The sequence below is a fragment of the Erythrolamprus reginae genome, chromosome 1 (genome assembly GCF_031021105.1).
Source record: "Erythrolamprus reginae isolate rEryReg1 chromosome 1, rEryReg1.hap1, whole genome shotgun sequence".
Classification (NCBI taxonomy): domain Eukaryota; kingdom Metazoa; phylum Chordata; class Lepidosauria; order Squamata; family Dipsadidae; genus Erythrolamprus; species Erythrolamprus reginae.
Window position 1 is genome coordinate 268,177,881 of NC_091950.1, and position 25,194 is coordinate 268,203,074.

Here is a 25,194-nt window from a genome sequence, read left to right on the forward strand (position 1 = left end):
AATTCAATTTTTTTTCTATACCAGTTCTGTGGGCCTGGCTTGGTGGGCATAACAGCAAAATCCACATTCTTCCCCCCTTTCCTGGGGGGAAGGACATTTCAAAATCTCCATTCCCATCCCAAACTGGGGCCAGCCAGAGGTGATATTTGCTGGTTCTCTGAACTATACAAAATTTCCGCTAACGATTCACCGAACTACTCAAAATTTCCACTTTTTGGTTCTCCGGAACTTGTCAGAACCTGCTGTATTTCACCCCTCATGCTGAGGGTTCCCAACCAAGTAATTGGGTTTTTTGTGGTGGTATACAGTGTTCCCTCGATTTTCGCGGGGGATGCATTCCGAGACCGCCCGCGAAAGTCGAATTTCCACGAAGTGGAGATACAGAAGTAAATACACTATTTTTGGCTATGAACAATATCACCAGCATTCCCTTAACACTTTAAACCCCTAAACTGCAATTTCCCATTTCCTTAGCAACCATTTAGATTATTACTCACCATGTTTATTTATTAAAGTTTATTTTAAAAAATATTTATTAAAGGCAGATGAAAGTTTGGCGATTACATATTATGTCATCAGGCGGGAAAAACTGTGGTATATGGAAAAAACCGGTGAAGTATTTTTTAATTAATATTTTTGAAAAACCGTGGTATATACTTTTCGCGAAGTTCGAACCCGCGAAAATTGAGGGAACACTGTATTGTGAATTAAGCTCTTCCAGGTTCAAGATTTGGATCATCAGTAAAAGCCACAGCTAGCACAAAACATACAGTCCTACTTCTAACAAGATACTCCTGACATGTAATAATAATCTGTATCTTTAAAATGCTGCATTGGCTGCTAGATTTCCAGGCCCAATTAAAAAGTCTGGTTATTCAAATGCACAGCATTGGGTTGTATTTACTAGATTTAAATCTGCCTGTCCTTAAATCTGGCCTTTTACAGAGGGTCTATTGCAAATCTCTTCTGTGAGGCACAGGACTGGTACATACTTTCTCTGCAGTAGCTCCCTTTCTGTGGAATACAGAAGAGAGATGGATATTCCCAACACTATCAGCATTTTCGCAAACAAGTCGAAAGAGTTTGTCCCAGCATCCATTTGGCTCTTCAGATGATTTATTGATGGGCAACTGTGATTAAGTTCCTGTACTGTTTACTGATGCCATTATTTTAATTGATTGTGCTGTGTCTTATATTTTAATTTTGACTTTCTTGTAGTCTACCCAGAACTGGGGGAGGGGACCATGAAATATTGTAAAATAAATAAATAACATACATTTGCAGTTGGTTCATTTTCATTTTTAATTGAATGTAAGAGGTCTACTCTCTTTTTCTTTTCTGTGTCAAGTACTGTTACCTTTAGATTAAAAAAATGAAGGGTATATACCAGTGATGGCGAACCTATGGCACTTAACATAATGATCATAATGAACATAATAATCAATGTATCAAATAACTTATTTCTGATATACCATCATTTCGACTACATATGTCAATATTTAGTAATAAACTATTTATATGGAAAAGGTTTTTTTTTAATCTCATTTACTGTTGAAAGTAAATTTATGACTGTGCTGAGATCTAAAGTATTGCCTAGCCCTAATTCTAGTTCAAATTCATGAGCTTCTACTTAAGTTGTTAGCTCCTATTCATTCATAAATGAAGCAATAGCCTTATTATTTACAGTAAAAGTAGCCATTCCCAATGTAATGCACTCTCCAAATATGTTGCCTACAACTCTCATAATTCATTTTCCGAGTTTGGGATTGTAGGGGTTGTAAGTTCAACAGATCCGGAGGGCAGCAAATTTGGGGAGGCTATTGTACCATGTGGTATCTGCTTTACAGCATTTCTTTGTTTAGAAATTAGTTAAGTGAAGTGCTTACACCAGGTGCCTCAATTTTGCATCTCTCTGAAATCAGCTGAAATACAGTAACTAACCCCCAGCACAATGGAGTTTAACTCAGGCTCTTAATGACTGAATTAATTAAATAATGTTTTAATTAAACCATTTCAATGGTTGGTTGCCTCTTCAGAAAATGTCATTAGTTCAGTAAAATCTTCCAAGTGTAATAAAGTTTGTTGTGCTTGGATTCATTAAAAACTACAAAGAATCAAGAGCCAAAAAATTTTATATGAAGCCAGAAGCAAAGGGGATTTGTTCCATAGGAACATGGGAATATGAGAGTAGCTGAAAGCTGTAAGAAGAAGAAACTTACGAAGATAGACAATAATTTCAGACAGTTGACACCAACTTTGAGCACCAACAAATGATAGCTTGTAAAAGGGTATAATAGGAGTGAGATATGAAATAAGTCACTTTAAAATGTTGGCTAGTGTTCAGTTAACATGCAATTAGCAAACAGACAATGTTATTTTAAACTTGTATCATGCACCTAATAAAAGGAAAAGGGGCATTCGTTAATTTTATGTTACAGAAATGAAATTCAAACCCAAAAAAGAGAAGCTTATTAGATTAGGCAGGACACCATTCTTTCAACTAGAGCTTCCCATTTGCTGATCCTCATGGTGCAAGAAATTTAAATTTAATCTAAAAATGTCTTCATGTATTCTTTGTTTTAATAAACAAGTATGAGAATCCAGCCTAAACCCCCCCCGCCCCATTCTATTTTACACAAGCATTTCAGCAACACAAAGCAGCAGTGAAATTTTTATATAACCATATAAAATTGCAAGTTGCAAAGGGAAAATGCAGAAAGTCAAGAGCTGCACCATTCAAAAGGTTTCCCCAAAGCAATACGCTATGAAGGACAGGCAGGTTTCTCTTAACACCATTGGGAATAGATGTAGGGTCAAGTGCACACACTGTTTTGTTTGATGTCAGAAAGCTAAAGTGGCATAAACTACAAAATGTAAGCAATACAATGGGGGGGGGGGAAACTTACCTGTCCTGAGTAATTAAATCACATTTAAAAGTAGTGTTATTTATAGATCCTCACTGATAGATGCACTTATTTATACATCAACACTTTCCAATAAGTTTTTATAGAAAGTCAGCATCACCCATTTATCATTGTTTGTTTATATTAGGAATCAAAAATAACTTTTATATTTGAAGTCAGAACTGAAAATGATGTTCTAAATTTCTACTTTTTTTTTTGCTTCTGTGATTGGAAACTGGTATTTGCCAATAAATTATTATTATTATTATTATTATTATTATTATTATTATTATTATTATTATTAGTTGTGATTCAGCCTGAGGCTCCTCAGGGACCGGCTGCGTCTCTGCTGGATCCATGCCCAGAGGAGGAGGACAGTGAACAGGAGGGGGAGGACCAGGCAGACGGGGGAGAGGAAAGTCAGGAAGAGGAGGAGGGAGAGCAGCCTGAGAGTCCCGGGGGGGGGGGCTCTCCCCAGCTAGTAGCCTGGACTCATTGGATGAAGAAGCACAGGCTATAATTGACATGAGACAGCGACGTGCAGCTCAGAGACGGGACCAATTAGAAAGGTATTTGCATCACTGAATTGGCAACAGCTGGGTTTGGGTGTGGTTCTCCTCAGCAGGGTTTAAAAGGCAGGCCCGCCCTTACAGCCTTGTGGAGCGTTATCAACTGGAAGTTCTGTGACCCTGCTTCGCTTCTCGGCGTCTCTGATCTTGGCTTGTGGCCTAGAGGTCTGGAAGACTTGGGGGAGGCGTGGGTTTGTTATCTCCAGCGTTGTTTTTGACAGCAAGAATCCTGTTTTCTTTCATGGCCTTTGTGAAACCTCTGTGAAGTTCCAGCGTGTTCTTGTCTGTAAGAACAGTTTCTGTTACCTGTCTTTGCTTTGAATTATATAAACTGCCTTTGATTTTTACCAGTGTGTCTGGCTTCTCTTTCTGGTTGGTGTTGGCTTCTGGAGGGACCCAGACAGAACATTATTATTATTATTTTATTTATTAGATTTGTATGCCGCCCCTCTCCATAGACTCGGACATACCATCATCTTCACTTTTAATACAAGTAAGAAAGCGGCCAACGAATTTGTTTGAATATTGGCTGTAAGACAGGTGAAAGTAGAATCTTAATGCCATGGACAGTCTGGTGCACAGCAGAATATAATGACATTTTATGACTCAACATCCATGGGATGCAATAGTTACATCAGCTTGGAAATTATTGTTGTTGTTGTTGTTTAAATGCTTCTCTGTTGGGAAAGATGCAAACTTTCCCAAGGAATGAAGGAAAGAGGGAAATATATTTTTGTTGCCCCAAATCAGAATCAACCAAATAAGAGAGGAATTGCAAGGTCTTTTTTTAAAAGCATTTTAAAATTCTTAATGTTTTATCAGAAAAATTATTTGAATGTATGAAGAAAAATAGAACCCTATGAAATAAAAAATGAAAATCCTATTTAACTTGCATGAAACAACTAAAAAGAGGCCATCTTATTAAAACAACGTGCAGAAAAACAACATCCAAAACATTTTGGCTTTTGTTGTTTATCTGTCATTATTTTGCATCCACATCTTAAGTTCTATCAGCCACCCTATTCTACAAGTATTTAAGAAAAGGGTGATTGTACCAATTAGTTAAAATAAAATAAAATAGTGTTTCTGCAACTGTAGAATATTGCAATTCTATGCATTCTCTATTTGGAATAAGTGCACTGATCATTCAGTGAAGAGTTATTTAATTACAAGTAAAATTTGCTTGCATGAGAACATATAATCTAAAACTTTTTTTGGGAGGGAAATAAATTTCCTTTGTCGTTCAAGTCAGATAACAGAAGATTTGTGCACAGTTACTCTATAATGCTAAAACTGTTATCAAATTCAAAATATCAAATAATTTTGATTGCAATACAGTCTTCCACTTACAATAATTCATTTAGTGACCACTCAAAGTTAAAATGGCACTAAAATAAGTGACTTACAACCACTGCATCATCCCTATGGACACATGATCAAAATTCAGACACTTGGCAACTGACTCATATTTATGACGGTTGAGTGTCCCAAGTTCATGTGATCACCTTTTGCAACCTTCTGTCACTTAAACAACTGTGTTACTAATTTAACAACTGTAGTTATTCATTTCAACTTCCAGAAGTAAATTTTCCAACACTGGAAGTTTTTAAGAAGAGATTCGACAACTAATTGTCTGAAATGTTAGGATTTTCTGCCTGAGCCGGGGGTTGGAGTAGAAGACCTCCAACGTCTCTCCCAACTCCTGTATTGGAGGACCCCGATTGTGGGGGCAATATATGCTGGCTCTGTTAAAAAGTGCTATTGCTAGCATGTTGTAAGCCGCCCTGAGTCTAAGGAGAAGGGCGGCATAAACAAAATCGAATAAATAAATAAAATAAATAAATAAATAAACTCTGTTTTTCTATTCTATTATATTTATCAACTGTGGTGAGAAAGGTTGTAAAATGGGCAAAACTCACTTAACAACTATATCACTTACCAGCAAAAACTTTGAGCTCTATTATGCTCATAAGTCAAGGACGACATGTACTTGAATACATCACAAATAAATCATATTTTTTCAATACCGTTTTTGACTCATAATAAAAACTTTTATGGCTTCAAAGAGTGCATTCTGATAAACTAATCTATCAAAGAACCTTTTACTGAAAACTTAAATGATTATACACACTCACACACACGAATACACGCAAGCACGCAAACACTAAAATGAGGTTATAATTTTTATGCCATAATAATCTTAACATGGGTTGAAGTTTTCATTTAAAGTACAAATAAAATGTCTGTTTGATTTTCCATTGAAATCTAAACTAAGTATGCATTTTTATGATAATTATTAGAGAGCATTATGAAAAACAATAATGCTTGCTTTCAAATACTGTTAAGTAAATGATAGCTCTGAGAAAATGAGAATGCAAAGTAGAATTGCATTATTTTCCTTTCATTACAAAGAACAGTGCCACACATTTCATTTTTTTTTTTAAAAAAATGTAAGTAATTGTAAAATAATGCTTCTTAAAATAGCAGAGACTGGGTTGGATTTAGCATTATAAGGGCTTGCAACAGAAAACATTAAAAAAAAAAGACTTGTCACATGGTTAACTTATATTTTGGACACAAGTCCTAGAATTACAAGATTATAGGTTTTAAGATATTACAAACAATATTTATTTCCTCACATTCATATTACATGTCCACATGCATGAAATTTTTGTTTAAAATGAAATGGTGCTATATGAAACTGCCTTTGATTAATTGCTGTTAAACATTTTTGTTTAATATACAGAGATATTCATTGTTATGATTAGTTATTTGTTCTATAAAAATATCATATACTTCAATTAAAGCAGTGACACAGAAGTGCATCTAAGGCCTATAACCATCACAAACCTTATAGCATATGAGGAAGTGTTTACATTAGCTAACAATTGTAGAAGTCTTAATGTAGTGATTTATGGTTCTGAAAATTAATACAACGGGCATTTATACTTATCAGTGATGATTAAACCTAAGAAGTTCCTGGCAGATGCTAAATAAGAATCCATGTGCACTTAAAATCACATTTCTGCCTTTGAATCTGAAATGATGTGCAGTGCTTTTAATTAATAAATGAAGAAAAAATAAGCAAGATACCTATCATTTACGTTTTATATCCAAGTGTGAATTTTAAATTAAACTCTGTAAATATCTTTTGGTTTTTGCTTTAAATTTTATTTACAGTTCAATGGGATAACCAAGATGTCTTAGGAAGTCTTAGAAACACTACCAGAGGAATGAAAAGTCTACAAAATTAAGGCACTGCTTATTGTATGGAAATCAAATACCAGCAAAAGTTAAGAGAAATAAAAGCAACTTGCATTGATTTTTTTACTGATAGTTTTGATGGCAGTGCATAGGATGAGATAAACACAAGTCCCAAGCTTTCCATAGCCCACAAGATCCAAAATTAAGTATCTATGGAGAATATTGTTGAACTTGGTGCTTGATTATTAAAGAGAGAACAATGTCATTTATTAAAATGATCCAGATACAGCTTGAGAGTTATGCCTGTGAAAAATGCAGAATGCAAACTAGACTTCCCATGCAAACACAACAGCATCATTGCAATAACAATAGGTCTTACATTTGGGGAGGGGTCTGTTTGTTCATATTTTATTTCTTCTTTCCCATTTGCTTCCGACTGTGTCAGTTGATATGATCTGCCTTCAATGAAAGTAATATAGTCTTTATAAGAGCATAATGGGCCTGCCAGGATACCCATGAAATTACAGTTGTAACTTAAATATTCCAGTAGACTTGGCATGCGTCTGTAATTCAAAGACAAGCAACTGGTGAGATTTTTCCTCTATTTTAGTAACAAGAACTCTGCTATAAAATAATATTAATACCCTACGGTGATTGGTTATAGATGAATTGTCTAGCTCAGTGTTTCCCAACCTTGGCAACTTGAAGATATTTGGATTTCAACTCCCAGAATTCCCCAGCCAGCATCTGCTGGCTGGGGAATTCTGGGAGTTGAAGTCCAAATATCTTCAAGTTGCCAAGGTTGGAAACACTGGTCTAGCTGACAGAAAATTTCATAGATTAAAAAAAAAGCTGGGATTCAAAACTAGTTGATTGGTTGTCTATAAAGGATCCTGTACTAAAAAATCAAGCAGGAATGGAAAATTTGAAGTCCTAATAAAGATTGCTGAATTAAACAATCTCAATCAGTTTTAGCCAATGGTAGTTATGGGTTCACCACTCTGGTGAGTCCACACTTTTTTCTGATTGGATATAATCGGCACAGTATGGTACATAATTCATTAGGCAATCTGATTTCTTGTTCCTGGAGAAAAGCCAGGAAGTCAGACTAATTCAGTGGCATGCTACTAGAAATTTACTTCAATAAAACAAGGACATGGGAGTCGCACTCCAACAATGAAATACAAATTGATATTTCTTCAGCGTTAATAGCAGTAGTTCCCGACTTACAACCATTGGTTCAGTGACCCTCTAAAGTTACAGAAAAGTTACAGAAAAGTGATTTACAACTGGTCCTTGATCTTAGAATTCTTGAAGCAATCCCCACAGCCGCATGATCAAAATGACATGTATTTACAATGCTTGCAGTGTCCCAAGGTTGCGCCGTTGACATTTGCAACATTCCCAGCCCTGCTCACAACAAGCGGAGTCAAGGGAAACCAAATTCGCTTAATGACCATCTTAACAAAGGCAGTGATCAGCTTAACTGCTTTGCTTAACAACTAAAATTCTGGTCTCAGTCGTGGTCGTAAGTTGACAACTACTTCTAGCATATCAAGAGAGTTTGCCTTTTTGCTGTTTTGTTTAGCTTGGCCCAAAGCGCTTACGGTGGCTTCTTATTATTGTAAAAAAAGATGGAAAGCGCCCAAATACATCTGTCTCCTGAAAAGCTTCTGAAAGACTGACTGACAGATGGAATCTGACATTAAAAAAGAGAAGCACTTACCTCACGGCTAAGCATCGCTGTGATGGCAATAGTTCTTCCTCCTTTCGGAACATTCCTGCACATGGACAAGAAAGTAGAGGGAAATCTACTAGGGCGGCTACAAGAACCACAGACACATTTGAGCTGGGACCATTCTCTCTCTACCCCCCATTGTTTTGTTTACAGGATAGCCATGAAGAGAAGTAATTGCAATCTGAGGCCAAACAATAAGAGCAACTGATACTAGCAGGGATTTGAGAGGACGCTTTGCCAGCATTCTAATCCTCTTTGTTATTAAGATAGGGTGGGCATAGATTGGAACAGTTATCAATCCAGATTTCCTAATCAGATTATTACATCCAGATGATTCAAAATTTTGATTCACTTTAGGGAGGGAAAGGCTGTTCTGTGCATGAGCAGAAACCACTGAGTCATCAGGCTATTTTCTTCAGGGTCTAAATCAGTGGTTCCCAACATGCGGCCCATGCCCCACAGGGGTAAGATTTGATTTTTAATGGGGGGCAATTGGAACCTTATTTAAACCATGTTAATGGCCTTTTAGTCTCCTCCTTATGAGTAGACGTTCACTTTTTGAATAGGAAGAATTATGTCACCAGGAAAGGGGGGGGCATCAAGATTTTAGAGATGTTTAAGTGGGCATGGGAACTACTGGTCTAAATGCTATTTAATGAAAATGCCATTATTCCTTGTTTTCATACTCAGATCAAGCAAGATAATCAAAACATATGGCTGGGGGGCCAACTGCTGAGTGGAACGGTATGTGTGAAACGGCGCTATGTGTAACACAACCGCTTTCAGCTGCTTGATAAACTCCATCGGAAGAAAATGTTGTTCTGGAAATCGATTTTTGGATGGCAGTCCAGGTTGGTGAGACATAGAAGCTTCAATGAGATCGGAGGGGAAAGAAGACAGCCAGTAATGGCAGTTGCATAGAGCTGACAGCTGGACGAGACTGGCATTAACCTAGCAGGGCAACAGAGTGACTAATCCTGGAGAAATTGGATTCTGTTTTGCAAGATTAACGTCTTGGAGTTGAACCCTGGTGGTGGATTAGAAAAGAGAAGGGACCATCGATTAAAGAAGTTCAGAAAGTTTTTCCCCTCTTTGCATTTGAAGCAGCACCTGAAAGTGAAGGCAAATCAGAGGAGGTCGAACAACAAATGTGTGATCATCTTTAGCAATAAAAGTGAGATCAGGGTTAAACTCCAGAGGAAAACATTAAAAAGTAGACTGTTATAATAACTTTGACAACTAAATAATTGAAAAGTTAATTAAAAAGAGCTGACTAATTGTGAAAGATATTTTGAATTGATGTATCATTTCTGCTAAACAATAGAAGAGACAAGAGTGACATCTACTGGTTAAAAGAAGAATGACAGCTGCATAAAGAGACATTTGTCTGCAAAGTCTAAGGACAATAGTGATAAGTAATTTTTGGACAGATCAAATGACTATTTGAAGAAATTATCTAGAAAAAAATTGAAAAATACTTAGAAAAATATAGATACATATAAACATACCAATTAATTGTTACAAGAAAGAATAATCATCTAGGATGGACTAATCTATATAAGAGAACAATAATAATAATAATGTACAGTATATATGTATGCATGTATGTATGTATGTATGTATGTATGTATGTGTTACTATTAAAGTGATAGATTTTTGTACTGTTTTTCTTTTTCTTTTACATTACTCTTCTTATAATCACCAAATTATAGTAAGATATATAGTTAAATAAGAATATAAATAAGCTTCTTTTAGATATTGCTGTATCAATATTACCAACCTGACTCTAAAATAAGGGGAAAGAAAAAAAAGAGATAACAATGATAAACTAAAGTGCATTAATAATAGAGAAGCAGTGGAGGGGGATGTAAGAGGAGAAAGAAAATGGGATAATTGGTTGAAAAAGTGGTTAAAAATGACAAGCATAACAAATTTAACAAAGATGGAGGCAGGAAGGAAGCAGATAGTCCAGTCCACATCAGTTCTCTGTAGTCCTTCTGGTTAAAGATTAATGGAGGACATAGCGATGAAAGAAAGGTCCAACTTATTTAAATATTTGCAGGCCATGTTGCAACAAATGCAAGATGCAATCGCAAAAATTCACGAGGATTTAAAAAGGGAAATAGGAGAGGTACATAGTGATACAGGAGAACTCAAAGAAAAAATACAATTAATGAATGGAAAATTTGAAACCTTTCAACACCAAATATTAAAGAATAAACAAAAGCTCCAGGAGATAGAAGAAAGGATGGGGATAAAACAAAAGAGAGTGGATGAATGAACGAGAGGTTGATACAAGCAAACAAAGAATTGGAGAGAACTGTTATCTTTATAATGTCCAAAAAAGAGTCCCACTATCTGCACTCTCAAAACTTAAAGGAATAAAAAGGAGAAGACCTGCCAGAGATGATGGCAGAAATACTGGCGAAGGCTTTAGGTATCGGAAAAGAAGAGATGATAATAAAAAACTGTATACATACTAATTATGCCAGATGACATAACCTACTGAAAGAAGTACAGTGATACCTCGTCTTACGAACTTAATTGGTTCCAGGAGGAGGATCGTAAGGCGAAAAGTTTGCAAGACGAAACAATGTTTCCCATAGGAAACAATGTAAAATAGATTAATGCGTGCAAGGAAAAAAATCGCAAAAACAGTGCTCTGCTGGGTGGCGCCACCAGGCTGTCACCTTTTGAGACATCCTTCCTGGAGTCCATATTTCGGCCGGCCAGGAAGGACATCTCCGGCCGACAGCTCCGCGGCTCTTCTGCAAAGGTGACAGCCGGGTGGCGGCGCTTCTCAGTGGCCTCACGAACATGAATGCTGAACCTGAACGTTTGCTGAACTTCCGGGTTCGGTGTTCAGGAGAACACCGAGAAGCCCCCTGGCTGTTTCAAAAGGTGACAGCCAGGCGGCGGCGCTTATTGGCTGAACCCGAACGCCTAACCCAAACTTTTGCCAAACTTCCAGGTTCGGCGTTTGCAGCGGCGGGTGCATAAGGTGAAAAAAGTTCATAAGAAGAGGCACAAAAATCCCGAACCCTGGGTTCATATCTCGAAAGGTTCATAAGACGAGGGGTTCATATCACGAGGTACTACTGTACTGTACAATAAGATTTGTTTAAAAAAATCAATCAGGGATGAAATAATTCACAGAACAAAAGATGATCCCATAGAATACAGTGAAAGACAGCTGGTAGTATTAAAACAGGTTCTGAGGAAAGTGAAGAGAGTTAAGGAAACCACATCAATTTCTGACCTCTAAACTGATCAGACATAATGTTAATTTTAGATGGCTAACACCAGAAGGGTTGGTGATCTTGTGGCAAGGCAAAAGAGTAAGAATAGATACGGTTGAAAAGGCAGAGGAATTTTATCATAGAGCCGCCCCGAGTTTTCGGAAAAGGGCGGCATACAAATCTAATAAATTATTATTATTATTATTATTGTTGTTGTTGTTGTTGTTGTTGTTGTTGTAACAGGGAAGAGATAGAGGAAAGAGAAATAAGACAGGAGGGAAAAATAAGAGAAACATGATCAAGATTAACGAAGTGAGAGAAATACAGGGGAGGGTGGTGGTGTAGGAAATAATGAAAATATATTTAATGAGCCACAGGAAGCTAGAACGATAAGGGCAACAAGACCTAAATACAAGTAAAACAGGATTAGAAGAGATTAAGATCCTATCACTAAATATTAATGGTTTAAATTCCCCACAAAAAAGGGAAAAAACTTTAATAAATGATATAAATTACAATTAGATATAATAGTTTTACAAGAAGCCCATATAAAACAATAAAATGAACAGTTATTTGGTAAATTCAAAAGCAGGATTCAAGAATTGAACAGAAGGGGAAAGATAGCACACAACTGGAAATGTAAACTGAGATTGATTTAAATCAGTAAGTAGAGCCAATGTACATGGCTCTATATAATCAGATGAATGCTCACTAGGAGCAAAGAGTCATGAAAATCCTAACTCTCTGCTGCCATCTAGTGATTGTCCAGAGTTTTGCAGTAATGGACAGCTTTAAGTGGCAAAAGACTACACTATTATAGGACTGGGGAAAACTGAGAAATCGTTTGAATGGAATGATTCAGATTTCCTGCTGTTCATTAAAGACTCCCAAATTTGTAATGCTTCCATATGAGCTTAAAAAAAAAAGATACATCTACTATAGGAAATTTGCTAGTTTAATGTTAATGCAACTTGGAAGACTGCCCATTGCTGTCTCTAATATTTCAGAGAGGGAGCGAGGATGCAAGCATGAGGCTTTCAGCAACTTACCCATTTAATGCTGAAACATGATTAATGCTATATCTAATGCTGCTATTATCTTTGTTTACTTACAAATAAAACCAACTGACTTTTCTGGTTTAAAAGCATTCTCTTTTTAGATCTTCAGTTCTCTAAACTACTTAATTGCCATTATTTATTTAAACTTGTAAGTATTTCCATAACTCTATGGAATTTTTACTACTTATTTTTTTCCCAACTTGTAGCTTAGTTTAATTTTCATCTATGGTGCTTTTGTATTCTATGGACATTTTAAGATGTAAACTTGTGTTAAATCTGAAAAAGAAGTTGACATTATTGATTTTATAAATAAAAATATACAGCAATACAATTTGCCCATTTAAAAATAATTATACAAGACAGCAAGAACAAAATAAAAGCAATATTGGTTCAATGAAATAATCACAAATACAGTGGTACCTCGTCTTACGAACTTAATTCATTCCGTGACCAGGTTTGTAAGGTGAAAAGTTCATAAGATGAAACAATGTTTCCCATAGGAATCAATGTAAAAGCAAATAATGTGTGCAATCCCAAAACACCCCTTTTGCCTCATTACTGCCAGCATTCGGATCCTTGTTCGGGGGCGGGTGGAGGAGGAGGGGGGAAAAGAGCGCAGGCTGCTCGGAGGGAGCCTCATGGGTGGACCGTCCCCTCAGAAACCCCGAAGCCAGGACCCGTTCCTGGCTGCTGGCTCTCTGAAGGAAAGTCAAGCCAGCCAAGTGGGGAGGAAGGGGAGATGAGAGAGAGGGAAGACACCGCCGATGAAGCGCTTGGGGGGATGTCCAGCTGGGGATTCGCAGTTGGCCCTCCTCAGCACCCCCAAGCCGAGGAGGGCGGCTCCCTGCTTCTCTGACCCTCCCCTAAAAACCCCCGGCTCTCTGCTTCTCTGATTCCCTTCCCCAGCTGGACATCCCCCCAAGTGCTTTGTCTGTGGTGACTTCCCTCTCATTCAGCCACACCCCCCCCCCGGGCTGGCTTGTCTTTTGTTCTGAATTTTTCTTTCGTTCTGAGAGCCGGGGTTTTTTTAGGGGAGGGTCAGAGAAGCAAGGAGCCACTCTCCTGGGCTTGGGGATGCCGAGAGGGGTGACTCCCTCCCCCAGTTGGACATCCCCCCAAGCACTTCATCTGGGGTGGCTTCCCTCTCTCTCAGCCCCCCTCCCCACCTGGCTGGCTTGTCTTCTTATGCACATCTGGAGGTGGGAAATCCCGGCGGGGGTGGGAAGCAAATGGGAAATCCTGGCGGTGACAGTCACAAGGCAGGGGAATCCCTGCGTCAGTAAGCGAGCACATGCGCAGTAAGAGAGCCCACACACCTGGGCTCGGGTTTGTAATACAAAAATGGTTCTTAAGACGAGGCAAATAAATCTTAAACCCCGGGTTTGTATCACGAAAGGTTCGTATGAAGAGGCGTTCATAAGAGAAGGTATCACTGTACTGGTTTTGGCAATAAAATTTCATTGGCTTTGTAAGAAGGAAAATTTCATATATTCAACTGATTGAATATCCAGTATATGGATAAAATATATGGATATCCAGTATATGGATAAAAAATAAAAGGATTTTTCAAGATAGAAAGTTAAAAGAATAGCTGGTCAGAACATATTGTTCTACACACAAATTTAAAGAAAAAATTACCCTCCCCAATTTGTGTTAAAAATTTAAAGTAGTAAGTATTTTCTCACCCCCTTATTCTTACCATCATGAATTTCATACGCCAAACTTGTAATTTTCTGAGTAATTATCATCATTGGGCTGTAACAAAGATGGAGAAAGGACAGGAAATTTAGATTTTTTTAAAAAAAGTAAAATAGTAGTTCTTTATGACAAGACAAGGTTGAATGAGAGAGAATATCCCTCAGGTTTATTAAATATATATATACATTGCCGCTCAATGAATTCTTCATTGGTAAGCTCAGGCAGAGAGAAACAAAGAAATTAATGGCATTTACACTGATAGGAAATGATATATATTTTCAAAAGGTTTCTAGCTGATTTTCTTGAGAAGTTGCAGAGCCTGTTCCGAAATGAACACATTTCAGCTCAATTATTCCTTCCTCCATAAAGGAAGAAGCTTCCATCCTTCCTTTGTCACAAAGCATTATTTGATTACAAAATGTAAAATGAGGTTTAAAACAGGGATATCCTGATTTGAAGACAAAATTAATCACAAATTAAAAACGGGACATTTTAAGTTCTTTCCTTTAGGGCACAAAAAAAGAGAAAAGAAAAAACAGCATGCACAAGCTTGACTTTCAGACATGCTTGTTCTCATTATGTAAGCAATCAGTTACATGCATATGCACCATTCCCCACTATTGCTGCTTCCCTTTGACACATTTTAAATCAAAATCAAAAGATTTTCACCAAATTTCAAAAAATTGAACCATCAGTCTGCAAGCAGTACTTTGTCATTTCTACACCACACAAAAGATTTTCTTTTAGACACATACGCAATGGTAACACCAGCTAAAGCAATATAACAGAAATTCCCCACCACTCTAGAGAATGCTGCTTTCCAATTACATAACTCAAAGGTAGAAAAATGAAGATACTGTCTTGCAATATAAATGATTTCTTCTAAAAGTAACTTTGGTGTCTTGTTCCAAGAGAATCGTTGTAAAACAGGCAAGATTTATTAGCTTTCATATACTTCCCCGGTACAAAAAAAGATTAATTTGTGAACTCAAAACAAGTCTAAACTTTTAAAAAGGAGAGACAGGGAAGGAAGGGAAAAGGAACTGCAGAAAGGAAATATTTCAAGGCTCGTGGTTGCACTGGACATTTCCAGCAAGAGACAAATAGAGTTTTTTTGTCAGATGCAATAAGGTACAGGTAGTCCTGGACTTATGTACGTTCGCTTAAGAAATATTTGAAGATATGAGTGACTTGAAAAAAGTTACTTACCACCCATCCTCAGAATTATGACTGCCACACTATCCCCATAGTTATATCGTTGTATTTTGAGTCCTTGGCAACCAGTTCACATTTATGACTGGTTGCAGCATTCTGCAGTCATATGAAATAACGTTATGCGAATGTAAAAACAAGGAAATACGGGTGTGTTACCTTGTACAGTGATCCCCGGTTATTGCGTCCCCGACCTTTGCGAACAGGGTAATTTGCGATTTTTCAACCCGGAAGTCAAAATACCATCTACGCATGCGTGCCCTTTTTTTTCTATGGGCACGCATGCGTAGATGGCAACCGGGAGATCAGCTGCTGGGCGGCTTCCCTGGGTCTTCCCCCTCTTGCTGGCATCAGCGAGGAGTTTCCCCACCGCCCACGCAAACTCCTCGCTGCCGCTCGCCCGCCCTTCGCCTGCCCACGCCGTTCGCTCCCCCTCTTGCTGGCGGGAGGGTGAGAAGCCCTCCCCAGCACCCGCTCGCCCGCCCTTCGCCGCTCGCCCGCCCTTCGCCCTGGCGGAGAAATTCCAGCCCCCACCTGGTCCCGCCCGATCCTCCTCCCTGAGGCAGCTCGCCCTCCCATGGCCGCTTCCTCCACCCTCCATCGCAAGCCCTCGCCACCGCAGCCAACGCGCGCTGCGATCTTCAAGCCCGGCTCCTTTCGGCCCAGCATCCCGGGCCGAGCAGCTGCCTTCCGTGACTGAGCCTGGCTGGCCCGGAAGATCGTAGCGCGCGTTGGCTGCAGCGGCGAGCGAAGCCAAGCCGGCAGCAATGTCGCCGCCGCTGCAGCCAACGCGCGCTACGATCTTCCGGGCCAGCCAGGCTCAGTCACGGAAGGCAGCCGCTTGGCCCGGGATGCTGGGCCGAGAGGAGCCGGCCTTGATCCGCTGAGCCTGGCTGGCCCGGAAGATCGTAGCGCGCGTTGGCTGAAGCAGCGAGTGAAGCCAAGCCGGCAGCAATGTCACCGCCGCTGCAGCCAACGCGCGCTACGATCTTCCGGGCCAGCCAGGCTCAGTCACGGAAGGCAGCCGCTTGGCCCGGGATGCTGGGCCGAGAGGAGCCGGCCTTGATCCGCTGAGCCTGGCTGGCCCGGAAGATCGTAGCGCGCGTTGGCTGAAGCAGCGAGTGAAGCCAAGCCGGCAGCAATGTCGCCGCCGCTGCAGCCAACGCGCGCTACGATCTTCCGGGCCAGCCAGGCTCAGTCACGGAAGGCAGCCGCTTGGCCCGGGATGCTGGGCCGAGAGGAGCCGGGCTTGATCCGCTGAGCCTGGCTGGCCCGGAAGATCGTAGCGCGCGTTGGCTGCAGCGGCGGCGACATTGCTGCCGGCTTGGCTTCGCTCGCTCGCCGCTGAGGAGCCGAAGATTGGGGGGGCGCGGCGAGCGAGCGAGCGAAGCCAAGCCGGCAGCAATGTTGCCGCCGCTGCAGCCAACGCGCGCTACGATCTTCCGGGCCAGCCAGGCTCAGCGGATCAAGCCCGGCTCCTCTCGGCCCAGCATCCCGGGCCAAGCGGCTGCCTTCCGTGACTGAGCCTGGCTGGCCCGGAAGATCGTAGCGCGCGTTGGCTGCAGCGGCGGCGACATTGCTGCCGGCTTGGCTTCGCTCGCTCGCTCACCGCTGAGGAGCCGAAGATTGGGGGTGGCGCGGCTCTTTTAAAACATCGCCGCCGACATGGGGCGCTTGCTAGCACCCCCCCAAACCCGGGTTGGGGGTTCGGGGGGGTGCTAGCGAGCCCCCCATGTCGTCGGCGATGTTTTAAAAGAGCCGCGCCGCCCCCCAATCTTCGGCTCCTCGCTAGCGCTGCGAAAGTTTAAAACACCATCTGCACATGCGCAGATGGTGTTTTTACTTCCGCAGCGCTACTTCGCGAAAACCCGCTCGTTGCGGGAGGTCCTGGAACGGAACCCTCGCAACGAGCGGGGGATCACTGTATATGTATGTATTGTACAGTTGTGTTTCTGTACTGTTTTTAATGTTTTTGTTTAATCATTGCGTTTTTGTATTTTTTGCTTTTTGCCTTTTGTTGTACATCTAAATTTTAATTTAATTTTTTTTAAAAAAAGAAATAACATTATGTGGATATTTTGCCATTTTCTGGCCAAAAAACCCCTCACACATTGCATAAACTGGATTCAGACTTATGCAATTCATTTAATGATCACAATGCCATGCTTAATGGCCATCATAAAAAAACTGTAAAATTGAGTCTGGTCGTGTGATGATTCAACTTAGGACCACAATGACTTACGATAAAAATTCTGTTTTCAACTGTGGTCGTAAGTCAAGAACTGCCTGTATATTTTAATCAAGCGATGACACACGTGGTTTGATCTGAATTTCTTCTGTCCATCAAGCATTAGCTAGATCAGTTGGATGGACTTTTAGCCCACAGAGAAATTTTCACAAACATCCTATATCAGATATAGTTCTATTCTGAACTATATAGTTATGAAGGAGCTAGGTAGAAAATTGCAATAGGGCAACCTTTACCATATATATGCATACACATTTTTCATGTTAAGTCACATCCCTGAATTATATTACTTAATATTTTTCTGTTGCAATAAACAAATAGGTAATATGCATACATGCGGGGTTTTTTTTTAAAAAAAATTCAGACATCAGTGACGTCTCAGGTAAATAGGATAGGATAGGATAGGATAATAGAATAGAATAGAATAGAAATTCTTTATTGGCCAAGTGTGATTGGACACATAAGGAATTTGTCTTTGATGCATATGCTCTCAATGTACATAAAAGAAAAAATACATTTGTCAAGAATCATGAGGTACAGCACTTAATGAGTGTCATAGGGGTCAAATAAGCAATCAGGAAATAATCAATATCAATAACCATCTTAAAGATACAAGCAGGAAGTTACAGTCATACAGTCGTAAGTGGGAAGAAATGGGTGATAGGAATGATGAGAAAAAAATAGTAGTAATAATAGTGCAGACTTAGTAAATAGTTTGACAGTATTGAGGGAATAATTGCAAGTACTGAAAATTGGTATTCTTACCCTGAAAAATCAGCAGAATATTGTCCATAATCAAATATATAAACTCTAGAAATTTGGCACACAGTGAGGTATCCCAAAGCAAAAACAAAACAATATCTGGAAAAGAAAAAAAAGTCATTGGATTATTACTGACAGAACCTATAGGTATTAACATAAGTTTAAATTGTTTTTAGGGTAATTGTTCGAAAGGATAATATAGTCTGAGACACGTTTATCGCAAGCACAGTATTTTGCTCACAGTGTCGACTGGTTTGCATTTTTTTAAAAGCAAAGAGAGCAGGAACAATTTCCAACTTTTTGCTGACTTCCCCACTGAGATGCTTCATGGGAAGCTGGCAGGGAATTAAAGCTGATCCACAGAGCATACTGACTTCTTGCTAAGGGAAAGGCAAATAAAAGAAGCCATGATGGACCACAAGGAAAATTGCACCCCTGTTCTTTAAACCAGCACAGCAAACCTGTCCCCACTCCTCCAGGGAGGAAGAAGCACATTAATTGACTGCAAGCCCCACCCCACACCACCCCAGCCATATCTCCCCAGCAGGCATCTGAATTGCTCCCTCATCCTTTCCTCACCAGCCAGCGCTCACGTTTCAGCCTCTGATCCAAAGCGGTCAATTGCCACTTGCCAACTGTACCTTGCCACCAGCCAATTAGAGGCAGGGTCCACAGGGAGGTGGGGATAGGACCTTCCCATCTGCCCCCCAGTGGTACAACCTGCAGGTTTCTGAAAAGCATAGCCAGAAGATGTATAGGTTCTGGAGTGGCCAAATTTAATTCCATAGGTCCAGGCATTCAGTAATTTATACAGTGGTACCTCGACATACGAGTTTAATTCGTGCCAGAGCCGAGCTCGTATGTCGATCAATTCGCATCTCGAACGAATGCCTTTAGACTTTGCTTTTCTTGCCAAGATAACTGGGAAACATGGAGTTCTTGCGCCACCTAGTGGACGGTTGGCTCGTATCCCGAATTTGAGCTTGGGTGTCGAACAAAAATTTTGCTCGCGTCTCAGCTCGTAACTTGGAATACTCGCATGTGGAGCAGCTCATATCTAGAGGTACTACTGTAGTTCATTTAAGTTCTTTTGGTTCAATTATTGTTGCCCTATACCAGTGTTTCCCAAAGTGTGGTATGCGTACTCTCAGGGATATGGGAAATGTTTGGTGGGGGTACGCATTCAGAAAAGGTTCTGAAATACATCTTGCCTTTTGCAACTTCATATTTATGTGAAGTTGCTTTTTCAGCATTTGCAGACAATAAGTAAAAAAAAGAGGAACAGACTATTGGACATGGAACCACATATCAAATTAAAATCAACAACCAGGGAACCAAATTATGATGATCTGTCATCTCAGCACAAACAATTTCATCCTTCCCATGGATCCAAATAAATGTTGTTTATAATATAACTTTTATTTATATTTTATTATGAATAATTTAATTTTTCGTTTATTATTTTTTGTCTGTACCCAAAAAAGAAAAAAAAATATTTTGATTGTTATTAAAATACATCCATTTTTTTTTACGAGGGGTACTAAGCGTTACAAAAATTATAGAAGGGGGACACATATCTCAAAAGTTGGGGAAACACTGCTCTATACCAGTGATGACGAACATATGGCACGGGTGGCACAGGTGGCATCTGGAGCTATATTTGAGGGCATGAGAGGCTTTGCCCTGTGTCAGTTCCAGCATGCATATGTGTGCTGGCCAGTTGATTTTTGGCCTTCTGGCGTTTTTGCCCTCCCCGTGCTTTAAGAAAGCCTCCGGAACCTGTGGATGCTGAAAAATGGCCCAATGGTCCAACTGAAAGTTTTTACAGAGATCTTATTAATCCATATAATCCAAAAAGATCCACACAAATACCACACAATTTCTCTTTCTTTTTCTAATATGCGGAGAGCAAACCTTAATTCCACATTAAATGCTGTTTATGAACTTTTCTATCAGACTGCTGCATTTGCTGAACAAAGGACAACCTTTTTTTATATCCTTTCTTCTCCGATGTACTTTTAAAGCATTTTGCGCTGTGACCAAATTATATAATGACTGAATAACCACCCATTTAAGTTGTTTTAACTGTACAGAAATCAACTGACATTTCTCATATACACTTGCACATTCAGGCCATATACATCTTATTCCTCAGCAGTTAGTTCTGCTGTACTTCCACAGAGGTATTGTCAGAAATAGGAAAGAGAAGCACAAATCATTTAATTAACGTGGAGGAAGCAAAAGGCCCATTGATCATCCATTTCCCTCATCTCACTAACTAAAAGATTGCTGTTGTAACTGAGCAGTCTCCAAATTCTGACCTTCACAGCTACCAGCTTCATGCCAGACAGTCAATCCATCTCCATGAGTGAGCCTAATAATGTAATGGTCATGAATGGAGGCTGACCCTCTGTTCAGCAGCCTCTACATCAATAGTTCTCAACCTTTTGAATGCCGCGACCCCTTAATACAGTTCCTCATGTTGCGGTGACCCCCAACCATAAGGCTAGCGCCAATTCTCTCAACAGAGCTTTAAGCTGATTGGCAGGAAGGTCAGAGGGACACCCCCCACTGTAAACGCTTAATTGGTCGGATTATAAAAATATGCTCTAGGGCGCCAGAATAGAAGCTTTAGTTCCTAATACCATGGGAAATTTGTCTTTTCCCATGGGTTTAGTTGACCCCTGTGAAACAGCCATTCGACCCCCAAAGGGGTCCTGACCCCCAGGTTGAGAACCACTGCTCTAAATTAAGCAAAAGAACCTCACTTAGCAGAAATGTTGGGCTCAATTTTGGAAAAGCAGTTGTTTTAGAAAAGCAGTTGTTTTCTGAAGAGATATACAGATAGTCCTCAACTTACAACAGTTCATTCAGCGCTGGAAAAAAGTGACTGATGACCATTTTTCAGTTACAACTTTGCAGCATCCCCATGATCATGTGATTAAAATTCAGACGCTTGGCAACTGGTTCATACTTACTATCATTGTTGTGTCCCAAGTTCATGTGATCACGTTTTGCAACCTTCTAACCAGAAAAATCAATGGGGAAGCCAGATTCACTTAACAATCAGGTTACTAACCTATTAACTGCAGTGATTCACTTATCAACTGGGGCAAGAAAGATCATAACATAGGGCAAAATTCACTTAGCAGATGCCTCACTTAACAGAAATTTTGGGCTCAGTTATGGTTGTAACTGAGGAATACCTGTGTAAAGTGTAGCCATGTTCAATTTCCCCCCTGTATTTTTTCTGTGCAGAACTAAAGCTAGTATAATATTATGTCATTGTACAAATTTAGAAAATTGGGTATTAGTTCAGCTTTGAATCAAACTAAGGTTTAACTCCAAGAAGGCTCAAATAGTCATCCTCACTTACTAACTACTCATTTAGAAACCAATCAAAGTTATAACAGCACTAAAATGAAACTTCTTCCAGGTTAAGATTATTGTAGCAATATACTTTTGTTTTAGGAGGCTCTTATTAGAAGATTGCAAATATAATCAGACTAGTAGAAACATAGAAACATAGAAGGCTGATGGCAGAAAAAGACCTCATGGTCCATATAGTCTGCCCTTGTACTATTTCCTATATTTTATCTTCGGATGGATATGTTTATCCCAGGCATGTTTAAATTCAGCTACTGTGGATTTACGAACCACGTCTGCTGGATGTTTGTTCCAAGCATCTACTACTCTTGCAGTAAAATAATATTTGCTTCTGATCTTTCCCCCAACTAACCTCAGATTGTGCCCCCTTGTCCTTGTGTTCACTTCCCTATTAAAAACACTTCCCTCCTGAACCTTATTTAACCCTTTAACATATTCAAATGTTTCAATCATGTCGCCCCTTTCCCTTCTGTCCTCCAGACTATACAGATTGAGTTCATTGAGTCTTTCCTGATACGTTTTATGCTTAAGACCTTCCACCATTTTTGTAGCCTAAGAAAAGGTCTGTAAAAAAATCTAATTTCTTAGGGTTAAGGGCTACTCTATTTCAGAAGATGTATGAAGAGCTTCAAACTAGCCTGCCCTGAACTAGAGCTAAAAGACACCCCAAACTGTTTTGTCCATGAATAAACTGGGTGACTAGATCGTTCACTATCTCTCAGTCCTACTACATCACAGTGTGGCTCTTGTGAGGGGGGGAAAAAACAAGAGGAGTACACCATCTGCACTACCCTGAATTCCCAAGAGAGAAAATCAAAGTAAAAATGTAATATATGAACAAGTGTCCACTCTAAGATAAAATCTAGCAAAATCTTTTAACACACTAAGGGGATATCTGTCACTACCTTTTGCTATTGAGATAGGACTTAAAGTTAAACTCCTGCAGGGGGGGGGGAAACAAAAGTAGGATAGAATATATTCAAACAACCAAAATCAGTGATATTCAGAACTACTCCACCAGCAAAAACAAATTCCTGCTTAAAAAGCTCTAGTTTTGACTTCAAAACATAGTCACCACACTTTGAAAAAAAGTCCCTGCATCAAATCCGAAAACAAATACATTATTTATTATTATCAGTCACCACCTTCAATTGTGAGAAACCTAAATCCTTGCAGATTGAAGTTACTTCATAATAAATTATGTGTGCCATAATTTATTGAAATATGCTTGACTAAAATCAGCAGGGGTTCACGGGGGGGAGGGAGAGATAGATTGAGATTCGAAGTAATAACAAAATGGAGTTCACTAGGCTAAGCGGATCAGTTTCCTATTATGCAGTTGCTTTCCCTAGATCCCTGAGAGAAACAATAAAAATGCTAGCACAAGCACAAAAGTGCTCAGAAAGGAAAGGAATGTTACCAGTAAAAAGGGATACTTGCAATCGAAGAAAGCTATGTGAACCAAGGACAAGGGAAGATAACAGAAATAGAAACACTGTATGATAACTATTATTCTAACATGCAACAATGCCTCTATATTATTAATAAAATCACTGCCTTCTACAGTGGTACCTCTACTTAAGAACGCCTCTACTTAAGAACTTTTCTAGATAAGAACTGAGTGTTCAAGATTTTTTTGCCTCTTCTTAAGAACCATTTTCTACTTAAGAAACCGAGCCTGGAAAAATTTCCCAGGAAATTTGAAAGCGGCACGAAGGCCCGGCCAGTTTCCTGCCATTCCCCCTTTAATCCCGGCCATCTCGGGCCTTTCTGGGCTGCCAGAGAAGCCTTTTGGTGGCACTTAAGGAGGCTTTGGCAGTCCAGAGCAAACAAAGCATTTTCCTTTCTTTGGTCGCTTTGAGAGGGAATTAACTTCTGCCAGCGCTAAGAGAAAAGAAACACTCTTTTCACTCTGAGCAGCTGAGGAGTCACCACAGCGAAGGAAAGGTGCCGGCTACAAAGTGAGCGAGCAAGAGGAGAGGGGAGCCCTTCAGCATGGGAAGGAAGAGGCAGCAGGTAGTAGCAGAAGCAGCCAGTGTATGGGAGGCAGTGTCTGAGAGGCAACCTTGTGCTGGGTGTATGGGAGGTGCATGCTCCTCCTCGCCGCCTCAGGGTCCCTCTTTTTTTTTTTAAGCCTTAAAGTTTTGGATTTTTTTGATTAACCTCACCTTCTTCCTTCAGCAGCGACTGTCGCCCTCCTCTTCTTCCTCCTCCTCCTCCCACCCAAATTCTGAGCTTTTATTTCTTTCCTAATGGGTTTGCACACATTATTTACTTTTACATTGATGCCTGTGGGAAAAATTGTTTCTACTTAAGAATGTTTCTACTTAAGAACCTGGTCACGGAAAGAATTAAATTCTTAAGTAGAGGTACCACTGTACTTCCACCTTTATTACATTATTATATCTGACCTCATGTATACAGAAACACACATAAGGCCCATTTTTAGATTTGCTATTGAAGATCCAGTATCGAAATTAATTCACTCTATGCTTGTATTGATGAGTATTCTGGTCTCTGTTATTAAAATGATTCATAAAATAGAAATTGCTTCTACACATACACTGCATAACGTATTTGCAAGGCAAATAAATAGAGAAGCATAAGTGCAATTAAGAGGTTATTTTAATCCACAGCTGCAACATCTCACATACAGATTGAAATGGCTAAGATTTAGATATTAAGCACTCTAATGCACATTACTGTCAACCCGGGAATCAGCATGGCACAGACTAGAACAAATAAGCACAGCTCACTTAAGAACAGTGCTCTCACGCACATAGTAGACTATATATTTCACGAAATTTTGCATGTGAATAGCAAAAGCAGATTTCAAATGGTATCATACAACTTGAAACAATTTCAATAAAACAGAAGCATGCAACTAAAATTAATCATAGTGCACCACTTTATTTTAACTAATTATTCTGCCAAAAAGTTAAGACATTCATCACTCAAATTCACATTCTGTATACAGTAATTAAACCAAAATGGAAAGAAGCCATTTTTACTGTTTTTATTACTCCAATACACCACCACCAACCACCCTTTGATATTCTTGGCAGATAAATTACAAGAATAACGTAATGTATTAAGGCTTGGGGTACACGGAATGTGTCATTATAATTAAACATATGGACAACAAATTTTCACCTTCTTCACCTCCAGCAGTGAGC

The 25,194-nt window shown here is 39.6% G+C and overlaps 1 protein-coding gene across 2 annotated transcripts in view; it reads right to left on the reverse strand.

The window, feature by feature from the left end:
- MBOAT2 (membrane bound O-acyltransferase domain containing 2) overlaps positions 1–25,194 on the reverse strand; it is a 106,213-nt gene that overhangs the window by 12,585 nt on the left and 68,434 nt on the right. For both annotated transcript variants that reach the window (XM_070732958.1, XM_070732957.1), the window contains exons 4-7: positions 18,635–18,730; positions 14,411–14,466; positions 8,403–8,457; positions 7,056–7,239 (exon numbers count right to left, since the gene is read on the reverse strand). In XM_070732958.1, coding sequence (XP_070589059.1) covers positions 7,056–7,239; positions 8,403–8,457; positions 14,411–14,466; positions 18,635–18,730 — 391 coding nt within the window. The remainder of the gene's footprint in view (positions 1–7,055; positions 7,240–8,402; positions 8,458–14,410; positions 14,467–18,634; positions 18,731–25,194) is intronic.